This window comes from Salvelinus alpinus, chromosome 7, assembly GCF_045679555.1.
Source record: "Salvelinus alpinus chromosome 7, SLU_Salpinus.1, whole genome shotgun sequence".
NCBI lineage: Eukaryota > Metazoa > Chordata > Actinopteri > Salmoniformes > Salmonidae > Salvelinus > Salvelinus alpinus.
This window is the reverse complement of record NC_092092.1, coordinates 7,539,604-7,567,574: the sequence shown is the minus strand read 5'-3', so window position 1 is coordinate 7,567,574 and position 27,971 is coordinate 7,539,604. Positions and strand designations below refer to the sequence as shown.

Sequence of the window (27,971 nt, the reverse complement as noted above, 5' to 3'; positions counted from 1 at the left end):
CTACTCTTCTGTGATGGTCCACAATCTTATTTCAACATTATGAGTTAAGCACCTTGGGGACAAGATTACTCTCATGTCATCCACTGAAGTGCTGGGTCTCAGAGTAGGAATGTTAATCTAGGATCAGGTCCATATAATAATATTCATTATGATCTAAAAGACAGAACTGATCCTAGATCAACACTCCTACTCTGAGAAGCTTTATGTATATGAGCCCAGGCTTTGAGGAACAGTATATTGGAATGGCTGGTCAAGCAGCAGACTGACCTACGAACTGACCCACACCCAACGGTGTGGTACAAGTCATTATTTCAGCTCGACCTTCCGATGTCATGAATGTATCTGCGTGCATCAGCCCCATAGCTTACAGACAACAGACAACCAGGGCTATTGTTACGGATAGAAAGGAAAGACTGGGAGAGAAAGAGAGGGAGAGAAAGAGGGGGAGAGAAAGAGAGGGAGAGAAAGAGAGGGAGAGAGAGAGAGGGAGAGAAAGAGAGAGAGAAAGAGGGGGAGAGAAAGAGAGGGAGAGAAAGAGAGGGAGAGAAAGAGAGGGAGAGAAAGAGAGAGAGAGAAAGAGAGAGAGAAAGAAAGAGAGGGAGAGAACGAGGGGGAGAGAAAGAGAGGGAGAGAAAGATGGGGAGAGAAAGAGAGGGAGAGAAGAGAGAGAGAAAGAGGGGGAGAGAAAGAGGGGGAGAGAAAGAGAGGGAGAGAAAGAGAGAAAGAGAGGGAGGGAGAGAGAGAGAGAGAGAGAGAGAGAGAGAGAGAGAGAGAGAGAGAGAGAGAAAGACATAAAGGACGAGGAGAGAGAGAGAGAGAGATAGGACGAGGAGAGAGAGAGAGAGAGAGAGAGAGAGAGAGAGTCATGCTCAACATGAGCTCCTGATATATTTGATTTTTTTGGTTTTTAGAATGAGATAAACACTCTAATCGAAGAAGAATTCCAGACAAGAAGTGATGAACAACAACTCTATACATTCAGAATAGAAAAAAAAGTAACTTGGCGCCTCAAGTTAAGAAGTTTTGAGTCTAGCTAGCTAGCTACACAACAAAGACCCAGCCAGCAGACTAACAAGCTAGCCATAAGAAACGAGCTAGAACAAAACTAGCAAGGTCAGTTAATACAACTACATCAAACGACCAAACTGAGTGAGTAAAACAAAAAGGAGCACGGACTAACTGTAAACATATCTTCAGTCTTTTGTGTGAGGATTTTTCACAATTTTTGCTGTTTTTTGAAAGTAGCGCGAACAGCAGACGAACAAATCGGTTGCCATGGCAACGGGGCAGCAGAACAGCGCAGCAGTAGCGGTAGTAGCAGAGCGCACAGACACCATGTCCCCACTCCCCCTCAGCGCAGAATCCATTCTCTACCCAAAAAAGGTCAAAAATGACACAATGAGGAAAGCTTTCAAACAGAAACTACTAGAGAAGAGGCCAGAAACCCTTTTTGCAGACCTCTACAAAAACGGTGACGTGAGTAATCTCATCTTCCTCACTGACCAGCCAAATGCATGGCGCTCAGCAGTCTGCTCTCACTACCCATGCATAAAGAAAGAGGGAATCTGTAATGGGTGGAAGCTGAAAATCAAAGAGACAGACGACCCTGACAGCACCATGATAACAATCAACCTCTACAAGACTGGGACTGTCATGGTGCAAGGTAACATCAGGCTGTTTGAAACAGACTTTCAGACCATTAAAGAGAGAGCGGAGAGAGAGAAGGACACCACCAGTGACATGCCCTCCCACAACACAAACTCCACCCTCACCCCTACCCTCCCCACCCAAAAAGGCACATCCAGCACCTCTCTTTCCACCATAGTGGAGGACACGCCCCAGGAGGAGAGCGACCCCCTCAGTGCAGAGCAGGCTCAGGCCCTCCTCACCACCATGGCTGCCATGAGGGATGAGTTCACCAAACTGGAGGGGGAGGTGGTCCTGCTCAGGGAGAGCGTGAGCAAACAGCAACCAGACAACCACACCTTAGAGGAGCTCCTAACCAAGGTGAGGACAGAGCAGGACAGCAGCCTTGCAACACAGCTGAAAGAGGTTCAGCAAGAGAGAGACGGACTCAAGAGAGAGCTGGCTGATCTAACAAAGGAGGTGAGAGAGCTCCAAAAAGACAGGCAGAGCAGCAATAAGGAGCTGACCGCACTAAGAGAGGAGCTGCAGGAGAGAAAGAGAGCAGAGGACAGGCTGCAGGAGCAGATAGATCACCACCCTATGACCTGCCCTCACACAGCAGAGGAGCCCAGCTCAACCAGCCAGACTTCCCCAGCCCTGGCTGCTGCACCCCTCCTCCCCAACCCACAGAACAGCCTCCCACTGACAGTGGCACCCACACAGACCAGCCACACCCCAGCTCCAACACCCACCAGCCCCCCCTCTGCCCCCCCCAGTCCAGAAGAAACACTGGCTGACATCGTCCTGTTAATGGACTCAAATGGGAAGTATGTTCAGGAGAAGAAACTTTTCCCTAGACACAAAACGAGAAAGGTGTGGTGCCCAACAACGCAAAGTGCCATGGAGCTGCTTGATAAGAACCATCTCGGGTCGCCAAGCCACATAATCATACATACCGGAAGCAACGACCTGCGTGCTCAGCAGGAGAGGGTGGCGACTTCACTACGGGGAGTGATTGAGAAGGCCTCCGCAATCTTCCCCAACTCAAGAATCATAGTGTCAACCCTTCTACAGAGGAGGGACTTCCACCCTGCCACAATCCAAAGAATAAATGCCAGCCTATCCCGGGACTGTGCCCTGCGACCCAATGTACACCTGGCCCACCATCCCACCCTCGATCTGGACTGTCTCTATGACCATGTTCACCTGTACAGGGAGACAGTCCCCATCCTTGCCAAGACTCTCAAGGACGTCGCTCTAAACCGCAGCCCGACCTCTCCACCCAGGAACAGCGGAGCAATCTCCACCCCGCCGAGATCACCAAGACAACATCCCGGACCAGCACCCTGGACCCCCCAGCCACGACCACAGCACCACCAACCTCAATGCCCACCACGGCCAGCGCAGCACAGACCACCCCAGCCCAGCTTCAGAGCCACCCAGATGAGGCCTACCACCCCCCTCCTCCCCACCGCAGACCCACACCTGGAGGAGCCACAGCCCAGCAGGCAGGGCTACGCACAGGCTGTGAGAGGAGCAACTGGCCCAGCCCCCACCAACCAAATGAGTGACATTAAACAAATGCTGAGTCTACTATGCTCACATGTGATGGGCCGAGGGTCATGGTAAGATGAGCACAAGAACTCCACCATTCTCACACTACATCCACCCAAGTGGCATGACACAAATTCTATCTTAAATGATAAACAAATCACATTTGCAAAATAAGAGTTTACTTTAATTGAAAAATCCTATTTTAATGGTTCTTCTTGGATTGTGAGTGTTTGTCTCATTTTGAAAGGTAAAGAAAAGAGAAAAAAAAAAAGTTATGAAGTCTTTTTACGTTGCATGTTGGAATATACAAGGATTGAAGTCCTCTGCTTTTGGGCTAAAGAGCAGAAACCCAGACTTCCTGAAAGAAATTGATGATGTTGATATATTAGTACTACAGGAAACATGGTGCAGAGGTGATGTTTCCACTGGCTGTCCACTAGGTTATAGGGAGATAATCATACCATCCACTAAATTAAAAGGAATCAAACAGGGCAGAGACTCAGGGGGAATGCTAATATGGTATAAATCTGAACTAATTAATTCAATCGAATTGATCAAAACAGGAGAATTCTTTATCTGGTTAAAAATCAACAAGGAGGCTATCTTGACAGATAAAAACGTCTTCCTCTGTGCCACATACATTCCCCCCTCAGAGTCACCCTACTTCAACGAAGAGAGCTTCTCCATTCTAGAGGGAGAGATTAGTCACTTTCAGGCCCAAGGCAACGCACTGGTCTGTGGAGACCTGAATGCTAGAATAGCAGAAGAACAAGACACTATTAACAGTCATGGGGATAAACACCTACCAGGAAGCAATAACCTTTCCCTCCCCACATACCCCCACAGAAACAACTATGACAAAGTGAAAAACAAAAATGGATTACAGCTCCTGAGGCTCTGTCGAACACTGGGTCTGTACATAGTCAATGGCAGGCTGAGAGGAGACTCTTTTGGTAGGTACACCTACAGCTCATCCCTTGGCAGCAGCACTGTAGACTACTTCCTCACCGACCTAAACCCAGAGTCTCTCAGAGCCTTCACAGTCAGCCCACTAACACCTCTCTCAGACCACAGTAAAATCACAGTGTATCTGAGAAGAGCAGAACCCAACCATGAAGCATCATGGCCCAATAAATTACATGGTACTAAACAAGCCTATAGATGGAGTGCAAACAGTACAGACATCTACCAAAAAGCAATTAGTAGCCAAAAAATACAATCTCTCCTGGACAACTTTTTAGCCTTAACATTCTCCTTCAGCAATGAAGGTGTAAATTTGGCCGTTAGGAACATAAACTTTATATTTGACAAATTAACCTCCTTGGCTAATCTAAAGAAGCATAAGAGCAAACCAAAAATAACAGATAATGAAAAATGGTTTGATAATGATTGCAAAAATCTAAGAAAGTCATTGAGAAATATATCTAATCAAAAACACAGAGAACCAGACAACAAAAATATACGCCTTCAATATGGGGAAACACTGAAGCAATACAAACGCACCCTAAGAACAAAAAAGGAACAGCACATTAGAAATCAGCTGGATGGAATTGAGGAATCCATAGAATCAAACCACTTCTGGGAGAATTGGAATAAATTAAACAAACCTCATCATGAGGAGTTGGCTATCCAAAATGGGGATATGTGGAGAAATCACTTTGCAAACCTCTACAGCAATATAACAAAGAGCCCAGAACAAAAAGATATACAAGAAAAATTACAAATCCTTGAATTAGCAGTCAAAGACTATCAGAATCCTGTGGATACCCCAATTACAGAAGAAGAATTATTGGAAAAAATATGCAATCTCCAACCCAAAAAGGCCTGTGGTGCTGATGGGATTTTAAATGAAATGATCAAATATACAGACCACAAATTCAAATTGGCTATACTCAAACTCTTCAACATTATCCTCACTGCAGGTATTTTCCCCGATATTTGGAACCAGGGACTGATCACACCAATCTATAAAAATGGAGACAAATTTGACCCAAATAATTACAGAGGAATATGCGTTAACAGCAACTTGGGGAAAATTCTCTGCAGTATTATAAATAGCAGACTACATCATTTCCTTGACGAACACAACGTCCTGAGCAGAAGCCAGATTGGATTTCTAAAAAATTATCGTACAACAGACCACATTTACACCCTCCACACTCTAATTGATAAACAAGTTAACCAAAACAAAGGCAAAATCTACTCGTGTTTTGTAGATTTCAAGAAAGCATTTGATTCAATTTGGCACGAAGGTCTTTTTTATAAACTAATAGAAAGTGGTATTGGAGGGAAAACATATGATTTTATTAAATCAATGTACACTAAAAACAAATGTGCGGTTAAAATTGGCAACAAGCAAACAGACTTCTTCTCTCAGGGGCGGGGAGTGAAACAGGGCTGCCCAATAAGTCCAACATTATTTAACATCTACATGAATGAATTGGCAAAAACATTAGAAGAATCGACAGCACCTGGTATCACCCTACACAACACTGAAATCAAGTGTCTGCTGTACGCAGATGACCTGGTGCTGCTGTCTCCCACTAAAGAGGGGTTACAGCAACACCTAGATCATCTTCACAGGTTCTGTCAGGCTTGGGCTCTGACCGTTAATCTAAAAAAAACAAATATAATGATATTCCAAAAAAGGTCCGGAAATAAGGATGACAAATATAAATTCTATTTGGACACAGTTCTATTAGAACACACCAAAAACTACACATATCTAGGACTAAATATCAGCAACACAGGTAGCTTTCACATGGCTGTGAATGAGCTGAGAGACAAAGCAAGAAGAGCATTCTATGCCATTAAAAGGAACATCAAAATTGAAATTCCAATTAGAATCTGGCTCAAAATTTTTCAATCAGTTATAGAACCAATTGCTCTATATGGCAGTGAAGTATGGGGTCCACTCTCTAATAATGAATTTACTAAATGGGACAAACATCCAATTGAAGTATTGCATGCAGAGTTTTGCAAGACTGTATTGCAAGTACAAAGAAAAACTCCAAATAACGCATGTAGGGCAGAATTGGGCCAATATCCCCTCCTCATTCGAATAGAAAAAAGAGCCATCAAATTTTACAACCATCTAAAAACAAGTGACCCTAAAACATTCCATCACACAGCTCTACAATGTCAAGAGATGAAACCAGAGAAGAGTCCCCTCAGCCAGCTGGTTCTGAGGCTCAGTTCACCAACCCAAACCAACCCCATAGAGCCTCGGGACAGCCCTCAGAAAATCTGGCCCAACCAAATCATCACAAAACAAAAAGAAAAATATATAACCTATTGGAAAGACACCACAAAAAATCAAAGTAAACTTCAATGCTATTTGGCTCTAAACAGACAGTACATGGTGGCAGACTATCTGACCACTGTGACTGATAGAAAACTGAGGAAAACATTGACTAGGTACAGACTCAGTGAGCACAGTCTGGCTATAGAGACCGGTCGTCACAGACAAACCTGGCTGCCCAGGGAGGACAGGCTGTGCTCACTCTGCTCCAGGGGAGAGGTAGAGACAGAAGTGCATTTCCTACTACACTGTGACAAATACTCAGACCTAAGAGCATATTTCTTTCACAAAATTATAATTCAATACAAAGAATTTGAAACTATAAAAGATGAAGAAAAATTCAAATATTTGTTGGGTGAAAAGCCAAAATGTGCAGTTTTGGCAGCCAAATATGTGTCCTCCTGCCACAGCCTGAGGGACAGCCAGTGAAAAATGCAAAGTAATGTTGATAATATTTCCCATTTAGCTTAGTTTTGTTTTGTCTTTCGTACCAGGTCATGTGTCTTCTCAGTCATGTTGACACTGGTCTACTACTGTTGCTTTAATGTATTGTTGTTCTGATTAATATTGTTGTTGTAGCTGTTATTAATGGTAATCCCATGTCCACTACTACTATTATTATTACTGTTAGTCCCACCATTTATTTATATATAAATATATATATATTTTGTGTATATATATACATATATATTTTATTTAAATTTTTCGATATGTATACTTTGACAATGTAAGTAATAATAACTTGCCATGTCAATAAAGTCAATTGAATTGAATTGAATTGAATTGAGAGAGAGAGAGAGAGAGAGAGAGAGAGAGAGAGAGAGAGAGAGAGAGAGAGAGGGAGAGAGAGAAAGAGAGAGAGAGAGAGAGAGGGAAAGAAAGAAAGAGAGGGAGAGAAAGAGAGGGAGAGAAAGAGGGATAGAGAATGTGGGTTTGGCTCTCACATGCTTGGCATACCAAGGAGTACTTGTGTAGGCTAGCTGGGCCAGGGTGATTACACTACAAGCAGATGTGTGTGTGTGTGTGTGTGTGTGTGTGTGTGTGTGTGTGTGTGTGTGTGTGTGTGTGTGTGTGTGTGTGTGTGTGTGTGTGTGTGTGTGTGTGTGTGTGTGTGTGTGTGTGTGTGTGAGACAGTGTGTGTGTGTGTGTGTGTGTGTGTGTGTGTGTGTGTGCGTGCGTGCGTGCGTGCGTGCGTGTGTGTGTGTGTGTGAGACAGTGTGTGTGTGTGTGTGTGTGTGTGTGTGTGTGTGTGAGACAGTGTGTGTGTGTGTGTGTGTGTGTGTGTGTGTGTGTGTGTGTGTGTGTGTGTGTGTGTGTGTGTGTGTGAGACAGTGTGTGTGTGTGTGTGTGTGTGTGTGAGACAGTGTGTGAGTGTGTGTGTGTGTGTGTGTGTGTGTGTGTGTGTGTGTGTGTGTGTGTGTGTGTGTGTGTGTGTGTGTGTGTGTGTGTGTGTGTGTGTGTGTGTGAGAGAGAGAGGTGGAGTTATAGAAGCCAGCGTGCGGGAAACCTGACGAGACTACGTCGGGAAGTGGATTAAACCGTCTATATCCGTTCTATTGGCTAACCTGAAATCAATGGAGAATAAACTGGACGAGCTCTGTTCGAGACTATCCTATCGACGTGATCTGAAGAACTGTAATATCCTGTGTTTCTCTGAGTTGTGGCTGAACAAAGACATGGAAAATATAGCTGTTTTTTCTATACATCATCAGGACAGAACGTCAGCGTTGGGTAATCTCAAGGGGGGTGGTTTGTGTCTCTTCGTTAACAACAGCTGGTGCGTGATCTCTAATATTAAGTTAGAATACATCATGATAAGCTGTAGACCATACTATTTACCAAAATAGTTTATCTACATTTTTTGTAGTTGTCTACTTGCCACCACAAACCGGTGCTGGCACTAAGACCGCAGTCATCGAGGTGTATAGGGCCATAAGAAAACAAGAAAATACTCCTAGTGGCCGGTGATTTTAATGCAGGAAAACTGAGATCTGTTTTTACCTCATCTCTACCAGCATGTCACCTGTGCAACTAGAAGCGAAAAAACTCTAGACCATCTTTACTCCGTACTCCTTGTATATAGTCTCATTATTGTTATTTTATTGTGTTACTGTTTCTTTTTTCCTTTTTTGAGAATTGTTCTTACTTTTTAACTCTGCATTGTGGGTTAGGGGCTTGTAACTAAGCATTTTACAGTAAAGTCTACACCTGTTGTATTTGGCGCATGTGACAAATATAATTTGATTTGATAGGCCTAGCCAGGGTCTTGGGCAGTAGGGATGGGGATAGGCCCAGCAGTGGTCTAGGGCAGTAGGGATGGGGATAGGCCCAGTAGTGGTCCAGGGCAATGGGGATAGATGGGCCCAGTAGTGGTCCAGGGCAATGGGGATAGGAGATGGGCCCAGTAGTAGTCCAGGGCAATGGGGATAGGAGATGGGCCCAGTAGTGGTCCAGGGCAATGGGGATAGGAGATGGGCCCAGTAGTGGTCCAGGGCAGTAGGGATGGGGATAGGCCCAGTAGTGGTCGAGGGCAGAAGGGATGGGGATAGGCCCAGTAGTGGTCCAGGGCAGAAGGGATGGGGATAGGCCCAGCAGTGGTCCAGGGCAGAAGGGATGGGGATAGTCCCACCAGTGGTCCAGGGCAGAAGGGATGGGGATAGTCCCACCAGTGGTCCAGGGCAGAAGGGATGGGGATAGGCCCAGCAGTGGTTCAGGGCAGAAGGGATGGGGATAGGCCCAGCAGTGGTCCAGGGCAGTAGGAATAGGGGATAGGCTCAGTAATGGTCCAGAGCATTGGGGATAAAGGATGGGGATAGTCCCAGCAGTGGTCCAGGGCAGAAGGGATGGGGATAGGCCCAGCAGTGGTCCAGGGCAGAAGGGATGGGGATAGGCCCAGCAGTGGTCCAGGGCAGAAGGGATGGGGATAGTCCCAGTAGTGGTCCAGGGCAGTAGGAATAGGGGATAGGCTCAGTAATGGCCCAGAGCATTGGGGATAAAGGATGGGGATAGTCCCAGCAGTGGTCCAGGGCAGAAGGGATGGGGATAGGCCCAGCAGTGGTCCAGGGCAGAAGGGATGGGGATAGTCCCACCAGTGGTCCAGGGCAGAAGGGATGGGGATAGTCCCACCAGTGGTCCAGGGCAGAAGGGATGGGGATAGGCCCAGCAGTGGTTCAGGGCAGAAGGGATGGGGATAGGCCCAGCAGTGGTCCAGGGCAGAAGGGATGGGGGATGGAGGAGAGGCCCAGTGGTCCAGTGTTAGAGCGTTGGTCACTGACTCTGGGGAGACTTTGTGGGCTAAAGAGCCAGAAAATACATTACAGTATGCCCTGACATCCTGACAGTATGCCCTGACATCCCTGCAGTATTCCCTGACATCCCGACAGTATGCACTGACATCCCGACAGTATGCCCTGACATCCCGACGGTATGCCCTGACATCCTGACAGTATGCCCTGACATCCTGACAGTATGCCCTGACATCCCGACAGTATGCCCTGACATCCTTACAGTATGCCCTGACATCCCGACAGTATGCCCTGACATCCCGACAGTATGCCCTGACATCCCGACAGTATACCCTGACATCCCGACAGTATGCCCTGACATCCCGACAGTATGCCCTGACATCCCGACAGTATGCCCTGACATCCCGACAGTATACCCTGACATCCCGACAGTATGCCCTGACATCCCGACAGTATGCCCTGACATCCCGACAGTATGCCCTGACATCCCGACAGTATACCCTGACATCCCGACAGTATACCCTGACATCCCGACAGTATGCCCTGACATCCCGACAGTATGCCCTGACATCCCGACAGTATGCCCTGACATCCCGACAGTATACCCTGACACCCTGACAGTATACCCTGACATCCTGACAGTATGCCCTGACATCCTGACAGTATTCCCTGACATCCTGACAGTATGCCCTGACATCCTGACAGTATGCCCTGACATCCTGACAGTATGCCGTGACATCCTGACAGTATACCCTGACATCCTGACAGTATGCCCTGACATCCTGACAGTATACCCTGACATCCTGACAGTATGCCCTGACAGTATGCCCTGACATCCTGACAGTATACCCTGACATCCTGACAGTATGCCCTGACAGTATACCCTGACATCCTGACAGTATACCCTGACATCCCGACAGTATGCCCTGACATCCTGACAGTATACCCTGACATCCTGACAGTATACCCTGACATCCTGACAGTATGCCCTGACATCCTGACAGTATGCCGTGACATCCTGACAGTATTCCCTGACATCCTGACAGTATGCCGTGACATCCTGACAGTCTGCCCTGACATCCTGACAGTATGCCCTGACATCCTGACAGTATTCCCTGACATACTGACAGTATGCCCTGACATCCTGACAGTATTCCCTGACATACTGACAGTATGCCCTGACATCCTGACAGTATACCCTGACATCCCGACAGTATACCCTGACATCCTGACAGTATGCCCTGACATCCCGACAGTATACCCTGACAGTATGCCCTGACATCCTGACAGTATGCCCTGACATCCTGACAGTATTCCCTGACATACTGACAGTATGCCCTGACATCCTGGCAGTATGCCCTGACATCCCGACAGTATACCCTGACAGTATGCCCTGACATCCTGACAGTATGCCCTGACATCCTGGCAGTATGCCCTGACATCCCGACAGTATACCCTGACAGTATGCCCTGACATCCTGACAGTATGCCCTGACATCCCTGCAGTATGCCCTGACATCCCGACAGTATACCCTGACAGTATGCCCTGACATCCCTGCAGTATTCCCTGACATCCTGACAGTATGCCCTGACATCCCGACGGTATGCCCTGACATCCCGACAGTATGCCCTGACATCCCGACGGTATGCCCTGACATCCCGACAGTATTCCCTGACATCCTGACAGTATGCCCTGACATCCTTACAGTATGCCCTGACATCCCGACAGTATGCCCTGACATCCTTACAGTATGCCCTGACATCCTGACAGTATTCCCTGACATCCTGACAGTATGCCCTGACATCCTGACAGTATGCCCTGACATCCTGACAGTATGCCGTGACATCCTGACAGTATGCCCTGACATCCTGACAGTATACCCTGACATCCTGACAGTATACCCTGACATCCTGACAGTATGCCCTGACAGTATACCCTGACATCCTGACAGTATGCCCTGACATCCTGACAGTATTCCCTGACATCCTGACAGTATGCCCTGACATCCTGACAGTATACCCTGACATCCTGACAGTATGCCCTGACAGTATACCCTGACATCCTGACAGTATGCCCTGACATCCTGACAGTATACCCTGACATCCTGACAGTATGCCCTGACATCCTGACAGTATGCCGTGACATCCTGACAGTATTCCCTGACATCCTGACAGTATGCCGTGACATCCTGACAGTCTGCCCTGACATCCTGACAGTATGCCCTGACATCCTGACAGTATTCCCTGACATACTGACAGTATGCCCTGACATCCTGACAGTATACCCTGACATCCCGACAGTATGCCCTGACATCCTGACAGTATGCCCTGACATCCTGACAGTATACCCTGACATCCCGACAGTATACCCTGACATCCTGACAGTATACCCTGACATCCTGACAGTATACCCTGACATCCTGACAGTATACCCTGACATCCCGACAGTATGCCCTGACATCCTGACAGTATACCCTGACATCCCGACAGTATACCCTGACATCCTGACAGTATACCCTGACATCCTGACAGTATACCCTGACATCCCGACAGTATGCCCTGACATCCTGACAGTATGCCCTGACATCCCGACAGTATACCCTGACATCCTGACAGTATGCCCTGACATCCCGACAGTATACCCTGACATCCTGACAGTATGCCCTGACATCCTGACAGTATGCCCTGACATCCTGACAGTATGCCCTGACATCCCGACAGTATACCCTGACATCCTGACAGTATGCCCTGACATCCTGACAGTATGCCCTGACATCCCGACAGTATACCCTGACATCCCGACAGTATACCCTGACATCCTGGCAGTATGCCCTGACATCCCGACAGTATACCCTGACATCCTGGCAGTATGCCGTGACATCCTGACAGTATGCCCTGACATCCCGACAGTATGCCCTGACATCCCGACAGTATACCCTGACATCCTGACAGTATGCCCTGACATCCCGACAGTATACCCTGACATCCTGACAGTATGCCCTGACATCCCGACAGTATACCCTGACATCCTGACAGTATACCCTGACATCCTGACAGTATACCCTGACATCCTGACAGTATACCCTGACATCCCGACAGTATACCCTGACATCCTGACAGTATGCCCTGACATCCCGACAGTATACCCTGACATCCTGACAGTATGCCCTGACATCCCGACAGTATACCCTGACATCCTGACAGTATGCCCTGACATCCTGACAGTATACCCTGACATCCCGACAGTATACCCTGACATCCTGGCAGTATGCCCTGACATCCCGACAGTATACCCTGACATCCCGACAGTATACCCTGACATCCTGGCAGTATACCCTGACATCCCGACAGTATACCCTGACATCCTGGCAGTATGCCCTGACATCCCGACAGTATACCCTGACATCCTGACAGTATGCCCTGACATCCTGACAGTATGCCCTGACATCCCGACAGTATACCCTGACATCCCGACAGTATGCCCTGACATCCCGACAGTATACCCTGACATCCCGACAGTATGCCCTGACATCCCGACAGTATGCCCTGACATCCCGACAGTATGCCCTGACATCCCGACAGTATGCCCTGACATCCCGACAGTATGCCCTGACATCCCGACAGTATACCCTGACATCCTGACAGTATGCCCTGACATCCCGACAGTATACCCTGACATCCCGACAGTATACCCTGACATCCTGACAGTATGCCCTGACATCCCGACAGTATACCCTGACATCCCGACAGTATACCCTGACATCCTGGCAGTATACCCTGACATCCTGACAGTATGCCCTGACATCCCGACAGTATGCCCTGACATCCTGACAGTATACCCTGACATCCCGACAGTATACCCTGACATCCTGACAGTATGCCCTGACATCCCGACAGTATACCCTGACATCCTGACAGTATGCCCTGACATCCTGACAGTATACCCTGACATCCTGACAGTATGCCCTGACATCCTGACAGTATGCCCTGACATCCCGACAGTATACCCTGACATCCCGACAGTATACCCTGACATCCCGACAGTATACCCTGACATCCTGGCAGTATGCCCTGACATCCCGACAGTATACCCTGACAGTATGCCCTGACATCCCGACAGTATACCCTGACATCCCGACAGTATACCCTGACATCCCGACAGTATACCCTGACATCCTGGCAGTATGCCCTGACATCCCGACAGTATGCCCTGACAGTATACCCTGACATCCCGACAGTATACCCTGACATCCTGGCAGTATGCCCTGACATCCCGACAGTATACCCTGACAGTATGCCCTGACATCCCGACAGTATGCCCTGACATCCCGACAGTATACCCTGACATCCTGGCAGTATACCCTGACACCCTGACAGTATGCCCTGACAGTATGCCCTGACATCCCGACAGTATGCCCTGACATCCCGACAGTATACCCTGACATCCCGACAGTATACCCTGACATCCCGACAGTATACCCTGACATCCTGGCAGTATGCCCTGACATCCCGACAGTATACCCTGACAGTATGCCCTGACATCCCGACAGTATGCCCTGACATCCCGACAGTATACCCTGACATCCCGACAGTATACCCTGACATCCCGACAGTATGCCCTGACATCCCGACAGTATACCCTGACATCCCGACAGTATACCCTGACATCCTGGCAGTATGCCCTGACATCCCGACAGTATACCCTGACATCCTGGCAGTATGCCCTGACATCCCGACAGTATACCCTGACATCCTGACAGTATGCCCTGACATCCCGACAGTATGCCCTGACATCCCGACAGTATACCCTGACATCCCGACAGTATACCCTGACAGTATGCCCTGACATCCCGACAGTATGCCCTGACATCCCGACAGTATGCCCTGACATCCCGACAGTATACCCTGACATCCCGACAGTATACCCTGACAGTATGCCCTGACATCCCGACAGTATACCCTGACAGTATGCCCTGACATCCCGACAGTATACCCTGACATCCCGACAGTATACCCTGACAGTATGCCCTGACATCCCGACAGTATACCCTGACATCCCGACAGTATACCCTGACAGTATGCCCTGACATCCCGACAGTATGCCCTGACATCCCGACAGTATACCCTGACAGTATGCCCTGACATCCTGACAGTATGCCCTGACATCCTGACAGTATACCCTGACATCCTGACAGTATACCCTGACATCCCGACAGTATACCCTGACATCCCGACAGTATACCCTGACATCCTGACAGTATACCCTGACAGTATGCCCTGACATCCCGACAGTATGCCCTGACATCCCGACAGTATACCCTGACATCCCGACAGTATACCCTGACAGTATGCCCTGACATCCCGACAGTATGCCCTGACATCCCGACAGTATGCCCTGACATCCCGACAGTATACCCTGACATCCCGACAGTATACCCTGACAGTATGCCCTGACATCCCGACAGTATACCCTGACAGTATGCCCTGACATCCCGACAGTATACCCTGACATCCCGACAGTATGCCCTGACATCCCGACAGTATGCCCTGACATCCCGACAGTATACCCTGACAGTATGCCCTGACATCCCGACAGTATACCCTGACAGTATGCCCTGACATCCCGACAGTATACCCTGACAGTATGCCCTGACATCCTGACAGTATGCCCTGACATCCCGACAGTATACCCTGACATCCCGACAGTATACCCTGACAGTATGCCCTGACATCCTGACAGTATGCCCTGACATCCCGACAGTATACCCTGACATCCCGACAGTATACCCTGACAGTATGCCCTGACATCCTGACAGTATGCCCTGACATCCCGACAGTATACCCTGACATCCCGACAGTATACCCTGACAGTATGCCCTGACATCCTGACAGTATGCCCTGACATCCCGACAGTATACCCTGACATCCCGACAGTATACCCTGACAGTATGCCCTGACATCCTGACAGTATGCCCTGACATCCTGACAGTATACCCTGACATCCTGACAGTATACCCTGACATCCCGACAGTATACCCTGACATCCCGACAGTATACCCTGACAGTATGCCCTGACATCCCGACAGTATACCCTGACAGTATGCCCTGACATCCCGACAGTATACCCTGACATCCCGACAGTATACCCTGACAGTATGCCCTGACATCCCGACAGTATACCCTGACAGTATGCCCTGACATCCCGACAGTATACCCTGACAGTATGCCCTGACACCCTGACAGTATGCCCTGACATCCCGACAGTATACCCTGACAGTATGCCCTGACACCCTGACAGTATGCCCTGACATCCCGACAGTATACCCTGACATCCGTGAAGACTCCTCACTGAAAACACTCTAGTCTACTGCAAGGTTTCCATCACTTTGTCAAGGACACAATAAAGGCACAAAACGTTTCCCTTTATTGTCTCACCTTTATTTGACCTTTTATATTGTATTCCCTTTGAGCTGTGAAAGTGACTATATGAATTTGATATGGTTCTCTCTGACAGTCATTCCCTGAACATCCCTCCTTACAGAGCTGACTTCAAATACTTAAAGCCTCTTGGAAAGAAATGTATTTAAATTGAACATATATTAAATGAGAGAGAGAGAGAGAGAGAGAGAGAGAGAGAGAGAGAGAGAGAGAGAGAGAGAGAGAGAGAGAGAGAGAGAGAGAGAGAGAGAGAGAGAGAGAGAGAGAGAGAGAGAGAAGAGAGAGAGAGAGAGAGAGAGAGAGAGAGAGAGAGAGAGAGAGAGAGAGAGAGAGAGAGGAGAAGGAAAAGTGAGAAAAGTGTCATTTAATTTTATCAGACTCAAGACATGTAGGTCCTACCTGATCGTCCTGGTTGTTTGGCCACGGGGAGGGACACCTCAGTGAGGGGTAGGATGTAGACATCAGGTCCGCTCTGGGATGCAGGGGACGCCAGGGTGGACAGGTCCGCCTGGTACTCCTCCCCATCGACATTCTCAAACTCCTACAGGACAGAAGGGCAGAGAGGTCAGAGGTCAGACAGGCCATCAAGATCAGAAGTTCAGTGTGTTTGAGATGAGTTTTAGCGAGGTGAGGTAAAGAATCCTTTAGCTTGATCACACAATGCAAAGTTCTTGGAAAAACAAGATGATTTATATAGCAGTGATTCTGTGCAGTCCGACTGCAATGTAGTCCATCAAACAGACAATATTACCTTTAGAAAAAAATCCCTGCAGTATACGAGAACGTAATCCAATTACGGGAATCCATTTGTCCCCATAGCAGAGAGCAATAGGTTGAAGCAACATTGAGAGGGGAAAGGATAACTTTGTCTCTCTCTGTCCCTGTCCCTGTCCCTGTCCCTGTCTCTGTCTCTGTCTCTGTCTCTGTCTCTGTCTCTGTCTCTGTCTCTGTCTCTGTCTCTGTCTCTGTCTCTGTCCCTGTCCCTGTCCCTGTCCCTGTCCCTGTCTCTGTCTCTGTCTCTGTCTCTGCCAGGGGAAGCTGATGTCAGGCAGTTAGGAGGGATTTCCGAGTTAAGCGTAGCTAAATGGAATGCACTTTTCTCTCTATGTGCATTCTGACCTTGAATTTAAGCATGAGAATATTATGCTATTCATCTGTTACTTGTTTGGGGTGGAGATCAACGAAATGAAGGTGCACTGTAAAAAGAATATAAAAAATAATGTTTAAACTAAATATTTTGAAGTAACTGGTTCCGCAGCTGTTTTTTGTTTTGTTTACCCATCTTTTTTCGGGTCAAAATGTAACCTGAACTTAAAATGTTTACTTGGTCAAAACTTATCTCCAACATGATAAAAGGTAGGCAAAAATTCTGTCAAATTAAAATGACGTGTTCATTCAACTAGAAATTATTATTTTGGCAACTTAACAAACAGTTAGGCTGTAGAACTAATAATACCCACATACATTTATAACTGTCATTCCATTTCCTGTTCCTTCCTCGTTCAGGTCTGTGTAGTTGTTCCTGAGAGTGGCAGTTATTGTTAACAGACAGTTATTTACTTCACAATCACCTGCTGACACAATGTCATGATTATTATCAATTATTTTAGACATTGTTATATGCATGTTTGAAGAAATAAAAGTTAGACATCTACAGTAGTACTAAGCAGCTTGTTGTGCCATGAGGTGTAAGCGATCACGATGAACGGATATTTTACAACCGTCAGGCAAAATTAAGTTCAATGATGAGATGACCCATTCTCACATTAGCAAACGTTGATGGTACAGTAGAAGCAAAATGCAGCATCCTGCAATGCTTGTTGTAAAACCTCTAGTTAACGCTGGTGGATTTAACACTGTGCTCAACACCGCCTGACAAAATGGGTTAAATTGGCAAATGATCAGATACATAAATCAATGAAGTCAATACCATAGAAGGAGTGGTATAATTCTGCACTAAACAGAACGTGAAACACCAAAAGAGTGTTTTCAAACGTTCCCGGTAGGCCTCCCAGTCCCTGGTGTTGCAGAACTCGTGATTAAGTCATGTTAATCAATCAAAACACCGTGTAATGTTTCAAAACCTCTCGGAATTATGTTTCAATACTCCAGCAAAGTGAACGTTTTGTCTCCTTAACGTTGGTGGAAGCTCAGTTTCCAAAGCACTTTATTTTAACAGTGTACTGTAAGACATCAGATCCATTCTGGAGCCGACCACACTAATACATATTGGATATTAAATAAGAAATCCCTTGGAGAGATCTTCAAAGCTTTGAGACTGAAGTGACACAATAAAGAAGGGATGATGACGAGTGAGAGACGGGAGAGAGCGAGAGAGAGATGGGAGGAGAGAGAGAGAGAGAGAGATATGGAAGGGAGGGAGGGAGTAGAGCGAGGGAATTGGCAGGATTTGGGGAGTGGATATCAGTGTAAAAGCCTCTCAGTTGTAAGGAGTTTAGTGGTGAGGTGGAAACTATGGAAAACTGTGACCCTTTGTAAACTCGTCCTGCACCCACTCCCCTGACTCCCCCAATCCTCCTTACCCCTCCCTTCCATCCCTCGCTCGCTCAATCCTGTCCCACGAGAGAACACACACACATATGCACATACACAGTCTCACTCAGACAGACAGACACACACACACTCCCTCTGTTCTCCAAGTCCACAGCTTCACACGGCCTCTACCGACCCAACAAACATCTGTTTCAGGATCAGAGTTCCAGAGACACAGTAAACACCCAGTCCTCTAACACGTACCATTACAGAGATCACAGTAAACACCCAGTCCTCTAACACGTACCATTACAGAGATCACAGTAAACACCCAGTCCTCTAACACGTACCATTACAGAGATCACAGTAAACACCCAGCCCTCTAACACGTACCCTTACAGAGATCACAGTAAACACCCAGCCCTCTAACACGTACCATTACAGAGATCACAGTAAACACCCAGTCCTCTAACACGTACCATTACAGAGATCACAGTAAACACCCAGTCCTCTAACACGTACCCTTACAGAGATCACAGTAAACACCCAGCCCTCTAACACGTACCATTACAGAGATCACAGTAAACACCCAGCCCTCTAACACGTACCCTTACAGAGATCACAGTAAACACCCAGTCCTCTAACACGTACCATTACAGAGATCACAGTAAACACCCAGCCCTCTAACACGTACCATTACAGAGATCACAGTAAACACCCAGCCCTCTAACACGTACCATTACAGAGATCACAGTAAACACCCAGTCCTCTAACACGTACCCTTACAGAGATCACAGTAAACACCCAGTCCTCTAACACGTACCATTACAGAGATCACAGTAAACACCCAGTCCTCTAACACGTACCATTACAGAGATCACAGTAAACACCCAGTCCTCTAACACGTACCATTACAGAGATCACAGTAAACACCCAGTCCTCTAACACGTACCATTACAGAGATCACAGTAAACACCTAGTCCTCTAACACGTACCCTTACAGAGATCACAGTAAACACCCAGTCCTCTAACACGTACCATTACAGAGATCACAGTAAACACCCAGCCCTCTAACACGTACCATTACAGAGATCACAGTAAACACCTAGTCCTCTAACACGTACCCTTACAGAGATCACAGTAAACACCCAGTCCTCTAACACGTACCCTTACAGAGATCACAGTAAACACCCAGTCCTCTAACACGTACCCTTACAGAGATCACAGTAAACACCCAGCCCTCTAACACGTACCCTTACAGAGATCACAGTAAACACCCAGCCCTCTAACACGTACCATTACAGAGATCACAGTAAACACCCAGTCCTCTAACACGTACCATTACAGAGATCACAGTAAACACCCAGTCCTCTAACACGTACCCTTACAGAGATCACAGTAAACACCCAGCCCTCTAACACGTACCATTACAGAGATCACAGTAAACACCTAGTCCTCTAACACGTACCCTTACAGAGATCACAGTAAACACCCAGCCCTCTAACACGTACCATTACAGAGATCACAGTAAACACCCAGTCCTCTAACACGTACCCTTACAGAGATCACAGTAAACACCCAGCCCTCTAACACGTACCATTACAGAGATCACAGTAAACACCCAGCCCTCTAACACGTACCATTACAGAGATCACAGTAAACACCCAGTCCTCTAACACGTACCATTACAGAGATCACAGTAAACACCCAGTCCTCTAACACGTACCATTACAGAGATCACAGTAAACACCCAGCCCTCTAACACGTACCATTACAGAGATCACAGTAAACACCCAGTCCTCTAACACGTACCATTACAGAGATCACAGTAAACACCCAGTCCTCTAACACGTACCATTACAGAGATCACAGTAAACACCCAGCCCTCTAACACGTACCATTACAGAGATCACAGTAAACACCCAGTCCTCTAACACGTACCCTTACAGAGATCACAGTAAACACCCAGTCCTCTAACACGTACCATTACAGAGATCACAGTAAACACCCAGTCCTCTAACACGTACCATTACAGAGATCACAGTAAACACCCAGTCCTCTAACACGTACCATTACAGAGATCACAGTAAACACCCAGTCCTCTAACACGTACCATTACAGAGATCACAGTAAACACCCAGCCCTCTAACACGTACCATTACAGAGATCACAGTAAACACCCAGTCCTCTAACACGTACCATTACAGAGATCACAGTAAACACCCAGTCCTCTAACACGTACCATTACAGAGATCACAGTAAACACCCAGCCCTCTAACACGTACCATTACAGAGATCACAGTAAACACCCAGTCCTCTAACACGTACCATTACAGAGATCACAGTAAACACCCAGTCCTCTAACACGTACCCTTACAGAGATCACAGTAAACACCCAGCCCTCTAACACGTACCCTTACAGAGATCACAGTAAACACCCAGCCCTCTAACACGTACCATTACAGAGATCACAGTAAACACCCAGTCCTCTAACACGTACCATTACAGAGATCACAGTAAACACCCAGCCCTCTAACACGTACCATTACAGAGATCACAGTAAACACCCAGTCCTCTAACACGTACCCTTACAGAGATCACAGTAAACACCCAGCCCTCTAACACGTACCCTTACAGAGATCACAGTAAACACCCAGCCCTCTAACACGTACCATTACAGAGATCACAGTAAACACCCAGTCCTCTAACACGTACCATTACAGAGATCACAGTAAACACCCAGCCCTCTAACACGTACCATTACAGAGATCACAGTAAACACCCAGTCCTCTAACACGTACCATTACAGAGATCACAGTAAACACCCAGTCCTCTAACACGTACCATTACAGAGATCACAGTAAACACCCAGCCCTCTAACACGTACCATTACAGAGATCACAGTAAACACCCAGTCCTCTAACACGTACCATTACAGAGATCACAGTAAACACCTAGTCCTCTAACACGTACCCTTACAGAGATCACAGTAAACACCCAGCCCTCTAACACGTACCATTACAGAGATCACAGTAAACACCCAGTCCTCTAACACGTACCCTTACAGAGATCACAGTAAACACCCAGCCCTCTAACACGTACCATTACAGAGATCACAGTAAACACCCAGCCCTCTAACACGTACCATTACAGAGATCACAGTAAACACCCAGTCCTCTAACACGTACCATTACAGAGATCACAGTAAACACCCAGTCCTCTAACACGTACCATTACAGAGATCACAGTAAACACCCAGCCCTCTAACACGTACCATTACAGAGATCACAGTAAACACCCAGTCCTCTAACACGTACCATTACAGAGATCACAGTAAACACCCAGTCCTCTAACACGTACCATTACAGAGATCACAGTAAACACCCAGCCCTCTAACACGTACCATTACAGAGATCACAGTAAACACCCAGTCCTCTAACACGTACCCTTACAGAGATCACAGTAAACACCCAGTCCTCTAACACGTACCATTACAGAGATCACAGTAAACACCCAGTCCTCTAACACGTACCATTACAGAGATCACAGTAAACACCCAGTCCTCTAACACGTACCATTACAGAGATCACAGTAAACACCCAGTCCTCTAACACGTACCATTACAGAGATCACAGTAAACACCCAGCCCTCTAACACGTACCATTACAGAGATCACAGTAAACACCCAGTCCTCTAACACGTACCATTACAGAGATCACAGTAAACACCCAGTCCTCTAACACGTACCATTACAGAGATCACAGTAAACACCCAGCCCTCTAACACGTACCATTACAGAGATCACAGTAAACACCCAGTCCTCTAACACGTACCATTACAGAGATCACAGTAAACACCCAGTCCTCTAACACGTACCCTTACAGAGATCACAGTAAACACCCAGCCCTCTAACACGTACCCTTACAGAGATCACAGTAAACACCCAGCCCTCTAACACGTACCATTACAGAGATCACAGTAAACACCCAGTCCTCTAACACGTACCATTACAGAGATCACAGTAAACACCCAGCCCTCTAACACGTACCATTACAGAGATCACAGTAAACACCCAGTCCTCTAACACGTACCCTTACAGAGATCACAGTAAACACCCAGCCCTCTAACACGTACCCTTACAGAGATCACAGTAAACACCCAGCCCTCTAACACGTACCATTACAGAGATCACAGTAAACACCCAGTCCTCTAACACGTACCATTACAGAGATCACAGTAAACACCCAGCCCTCTAACACGTACCATTACAGAGATCACAGTAAACACCCAGTCCTCTAACACGTACCATTACAGAGATCACAGTAAACACCCAGTCCTCTAACACGTACCATTACAGAGATCACAGTAAACACCCAGCCCTCTAACACGTACCATTACAGAGATCACAGTAAACACCCAGCCCTCTAACACGTACCATTACAGAGATCACAGTAAACACCCAGTCCTCTAACACGTACCATTACAGAGATCACAGTAAACACCCAGCCCTCTAACACGTACCATTACAGAGATCACAGTAAACACCCAGCCCTCTAACACGTACCCTTACAGAGATCACAGTAAACGCCCAGTCCTCTAACACGTACCCTTACAGAGATCACAGTAAACACCCAGTCCTCTAACACGTACCATTACAGAGATCACAGTAAACACCCAGCCCTCTAACACGTACCCTTACAGAGATCACAGTAAACACCCAGTCCTCTAACACGTACCCTTACAGAGATCACAGTAAACATCCAGTCCTCTAACACGTACCATTACAGAGATCACAGTAAACACCCAGCCCTCTAACACGTACCCTTACAGAGATCACAGTAAACACCCAGTCCTCTAACACGTACCATTACAGAGATCACAGTAAACACCCAGCCCTCTAACACGTACCCTTACAGAGATCACAGTAAACACCCAGTCCTCTAACACGTACCCTTACAGAGATCACAGTAAACACCCAGCCCTCTAACACGTACCATTACAGAGATCACAGTAAACACCCAGTCCTCTAACACGTACCCTTACAGAGATCACAGTAAACACCCAGTCCTCTAACACGTACCCTTACAGAGATCACAGTAAACACCCAGTCCTCTAACACGTACCCTTACAGAGATCACAGTAAACACCCAGCCCTCTAACACGTACCATTACAGAGATCACAGTAAACACCCAGTCCTCTAACACGTACCATTACAGAGATCACAGTAAACACCCAGCCCTCTAACACGTACCATTACAGAGATCACAGTAAACACCCAGTCCTCTAACACGTACCCTTACAGAGATCACAGTAAACACCCAGTCCTCTAACACGTACCATTACAGAGATCACAGTAAACACCCAGTCCTCTAACACGTACCCTTACAGAGATCACAGTAAACACCCAGTCCTCTAACACGTACCATTACAGAGATCACAGTAAACACCCAGTCCTCTAACACGTACCATTACAGAGATCACAGTAAACACCCAGTCCTCTAACACGTACCCTTACAGAGATCACAGTAAACACCCAGTCCTCTAACACGTACCATTACAGAGATCACAGTAAACACCCAGTCCTCTAACACGTACCCTTACAGAGATCACAGTAAACACCCAGCCCTCTAACACGTACCATTACAGAGATCACAGTAAACACCCAGCCCTCTAACACGTACCCTTACAGAGATCACAGTAAACACCCAGTCCTCTAACACGTACCATTACAGAGATCACAGTAAACACCCAGTCCTCTAACACGTACCATTACAGAGATCACAGTAAACACCCAGCCCTCTAACACGTACCCTTACAGAGATCACAGTAAACACCCAGTCCTCTAACACGTACCATTACAGAGATCACAGTAAACACCCAGCCCTCTAACACGTACCCTTACAGAGATCACAGTAAACGCCCAGTCCTCTAACACGTACCCTTACAGAGATCACACACGCATAGAGTTCCTGTAAAATGCACAGCTACAGAGTTCACACAAAGACACAAATATCCACTCACATCTCTCTCCCACACATACAGCTACATAGATCTAACATAAACACCCAGCCCTCTCCCAGTCCTCTCTCATCTCTCCCAGCCCTCTCCCATCTCTCCCAGTCCTCTCTCAGCTCTCTCCCAGACCTCTCCCATCTCTCTCAGCCCTCTCCCAGCCCTCTCCCATCTCTCTCAGTCCTCTCTCAGCCCTCTCTCAGCCCTCTCTCAGCCCTCTCCCATCTCTCCCAGCCCTATCCCATCTCTCTCAGTCCTCTCCCAGCCCTCTCTCAGTCCTCGCCCAGTCCTCTCCCAGCCCTCTCCCATCTCTCTCAGTCCTCTCTCAGCCCTCTCACAGCCCTCTCTCAGATCTCTCTCAGCCCTCTCTCAGTCCTCTCTCAGCCCTCTCCCAGCCCTCTCCCATCTCTCTCAGTCCTCTTTCAGCCCTCTCCCAGCCCTCTCTCAGCCCTCTCCCATCTCTCTCAGCCCTCTCTCAGCCCTCTCTCAGCCCTCTCTCAGCCCTCTACCAGCCCTCTCTCAGCCCTCTCTCAGCCCTCTCTCAGCCCTCTCTCAGTCCTCTCTCAGCCCTCTACCAGCCCTCTCTCAGCCCTCTCTCAGCCCTCTCACACATAAATCATACAAAGAATGCATTCTATTTTATAGCATTTTTCAAGGACCCAATTTCGCATTGTAATTGTAGAAACAATACATGTACTACTATTGTGCTAACTGGTTTAATTTAATGGCATCAAAGAACTCTCCGCTAAAAACAATACAAATGAAATCATTTCTATTACAATCAGCATTAGGACTCATTCACAGCTAGAGTTCAGGCTACGCCCACTCTCCACACAACATCTATCTGTTCTTACCTGAGCTCAAGTTCCATTGGGAAAGCCGGCATGTTTGTCACTCGCACGACACAAGTTCACTTGTACCCTGTACCCGAATGTCTCAGCAGAACAACAAGCTGAAAGCACATGCAAACTCCACCACCACCCCCACCAAACTACCTACACACAAGCACCCAGGGGCCCCATGAAGGCCCAGCTGGCTTGGAGGGTATGTAGGTGGCGGTGCCAAACACAGAGCCTACAGTAAGACCATGGTCCTGCAGCTGAGAGGGACTTATTCCAGCAGATCGCTGCTATCTAGCGCTCCAGCGAGACCAGAAGGGTCTATCTCAATGTCATGGATGGAGAGAAAGAGAGGGACAGAAGGATGGAGAGAACAGGAAGCGTTAAAGGGAGGAGAAGTGTTTCCCAGTCCAACAGGCAATTCCTGTGCTCCTCCCGAGAGGAGGGAGGGAGAGAGACAGGAAAGAAAGAAATTTGGAGGGGGGGGGGGCAAGTGAGAAAAAACGAGAGAAATGGAGCCCCCACAAAAATGTGAGGCAGAAAAAAGGAGTGGGAGGGAAGGCTTTTCACATTCTATCCTCATGACATCATTCTCTCCCTTCTCTAGTTCTTTCTCTTCTATCACTCTCTCTCTTCTCCTGCCGGGGAACATGTGCAGAGCAGGCCTCTTCCCCACAAGGATGAGCACACACACACACACACACACACACACACACACACACACACACACACACACACACACACACACACACACACACACACACACACACACACACACACACACACACCTCTATCATCTCCTCTTCCTGCTCTGGGAGAGGCTGTGTCTAATTCCAGATGGAGGCCCTGGGGCGCGTGGGGCCGGATGTACTGTGGACTCTGGGGTATGCCCTTCCTCAAGCCCTCTCACCCCTTTTCCCCATCCCCTCTCCCTCCCTCTCCTCTCTCTCTCTTTCCCTCTCCTCTCCCCTTTCCTCTCTCCCTGCTTTCTCTTTCTCCTCTCCTCTCTTTCTCCTCTCTCCCTCTCCTCTCTGTCCCTCTCCTCTCTCTCTCTCTCCCTCTCCTCTCTCTCTCTCTCTCCCTCTCCTCTCTCTCCCTCTCCTCTCTCTCTCTCGCTTGTATCCTCTCTCTACCTCTCCTCTCTCCCTCTCCTCTCTCCCTCTCCTCTCTCTCTACCTCTCATCTCTCCTCTCTTCTCTCTTTCTCATCTCTCCTCTCTCTCCCTTTCCTCTCTTCTCTCTCTACCTCTCCTCTCTCCCTCTCCTCTCTCCCTCTCTCTCCTCTCTCTCTACCTCTCATCTCTCCTCTCTCTCCCTCTCCTCTCTCTCTACCTCTCATCTCTCCTCTCTCTCCCTCTCCTCTCTCTCTACCTCTCATCTCTCCTCTCTCTCCCTCTCCTCTCTCTCTACCTCTCATCTCTCCTCTCTCTCCCTCTCTCTACCTCTCATCTCTCCTCTCTCTCCCTTTCCTCTCCTCTCTTTTTGTACGTCTCCTCTCTCCCTCTCCTCTCTCGCTCTCCTCTCTCTCTTCCTCTCCTCTCTCTTTCTCCTCTCTTCTCTCTCCCTCTTTCTTCTTCTCCTCTCTCTTTCTCCTCTCTTCTCTCTCTCTCCCTCTCCACCTCTCCTCTCTCCCTCTCATCTCTCTCTTCCTCTCCTCTCTCCTCTCTCGCTCTCCCTCTACTCTCCTTTTCATCCTCTTTCCTTTATCTCTCCTCTCATTCATTTCACTTCATTTCTCCCTGCTTTTGCTCTTCCTCCCTCTCCCTTTCCATCAAAATGCACCTTGGGCTCTTCCTCACGCCCTCTCTCACATCTCCTCTACCTCCCCTCTTTATTTGTCTCTCTCTCCCAGAGTATTCTCCTCTATCTTAGTCTCTCTCTCCCTGAGTATTCTCCTCTATCTTAGTCTCTCTCTCCCTGAGTATTCTCATCTATCTTAGTCTCTCTCCCTGAGTATTCTCCTCTATCTTAGTCTCTCTCTCTGAGTATTCTCCTCTATCTTAGTCCCTCTCTCTCTGAGTATTCTCCTCTATCTTAGTCTCTCTCTCCCTGAGTATTCTCCTCTATCTTAGTCTCTCTCTCTGAGTATTCTCCTCTATCTTAGTCCCTCTCTCTCTGAGTATTCTCCTCTATCTTAGTCTCTCTCTCTGAGTATTCTCCTCTATCTTAGTCTCTCTCTCTGAGTATTCTCCTCTATCTTAGTCTCTCTCCCTGAGTATTCTCCTCTATCTTAGTCTCTCTCTCCCTGAGTATTCTCATCTATCTTAGTCTCTCTCCCTGAGTATTCTCCTCTATCTTAGTCTCTCTCTCTGAGTATTCTCCTCTATCTTAGTCCCTCTCTCCCTGAGTATTCTCCTCTATCTTAGTCTCTCTCTCCCTGAGTATTCTCATCTATCTTAGTCTCTCTCCCTGAGTATTCTCCTCTATCTTAGTCTCTCTCTCTGAGTATTCTCCTCTATCTTAG

General features: G+C 47.6%; 1 protein-coding gene across 1 annotated transcript in view; it reads right to left on the bottom strand.

Moving 5' to 3' along the window:
• LOC139580381 (serine/threonine-protein kinase LMTK1-like) overlaps positions 1–27,971 on the bottom strand; it is a 153,720-nt gene that overhangs the window by 34,530 nt on the left and 91,219 nt on the right. The window contains exon 3 of the mRNA XM_071409000.1: positions 16,563–16,704. Within this exon, the coding sequence (XP_071265101.1) occupies positions 16,563–16,704 (142 nt within the window). The remainder of the gene's footprint in view (positions 1–16,562; positions 16,705–27,971) is intronic.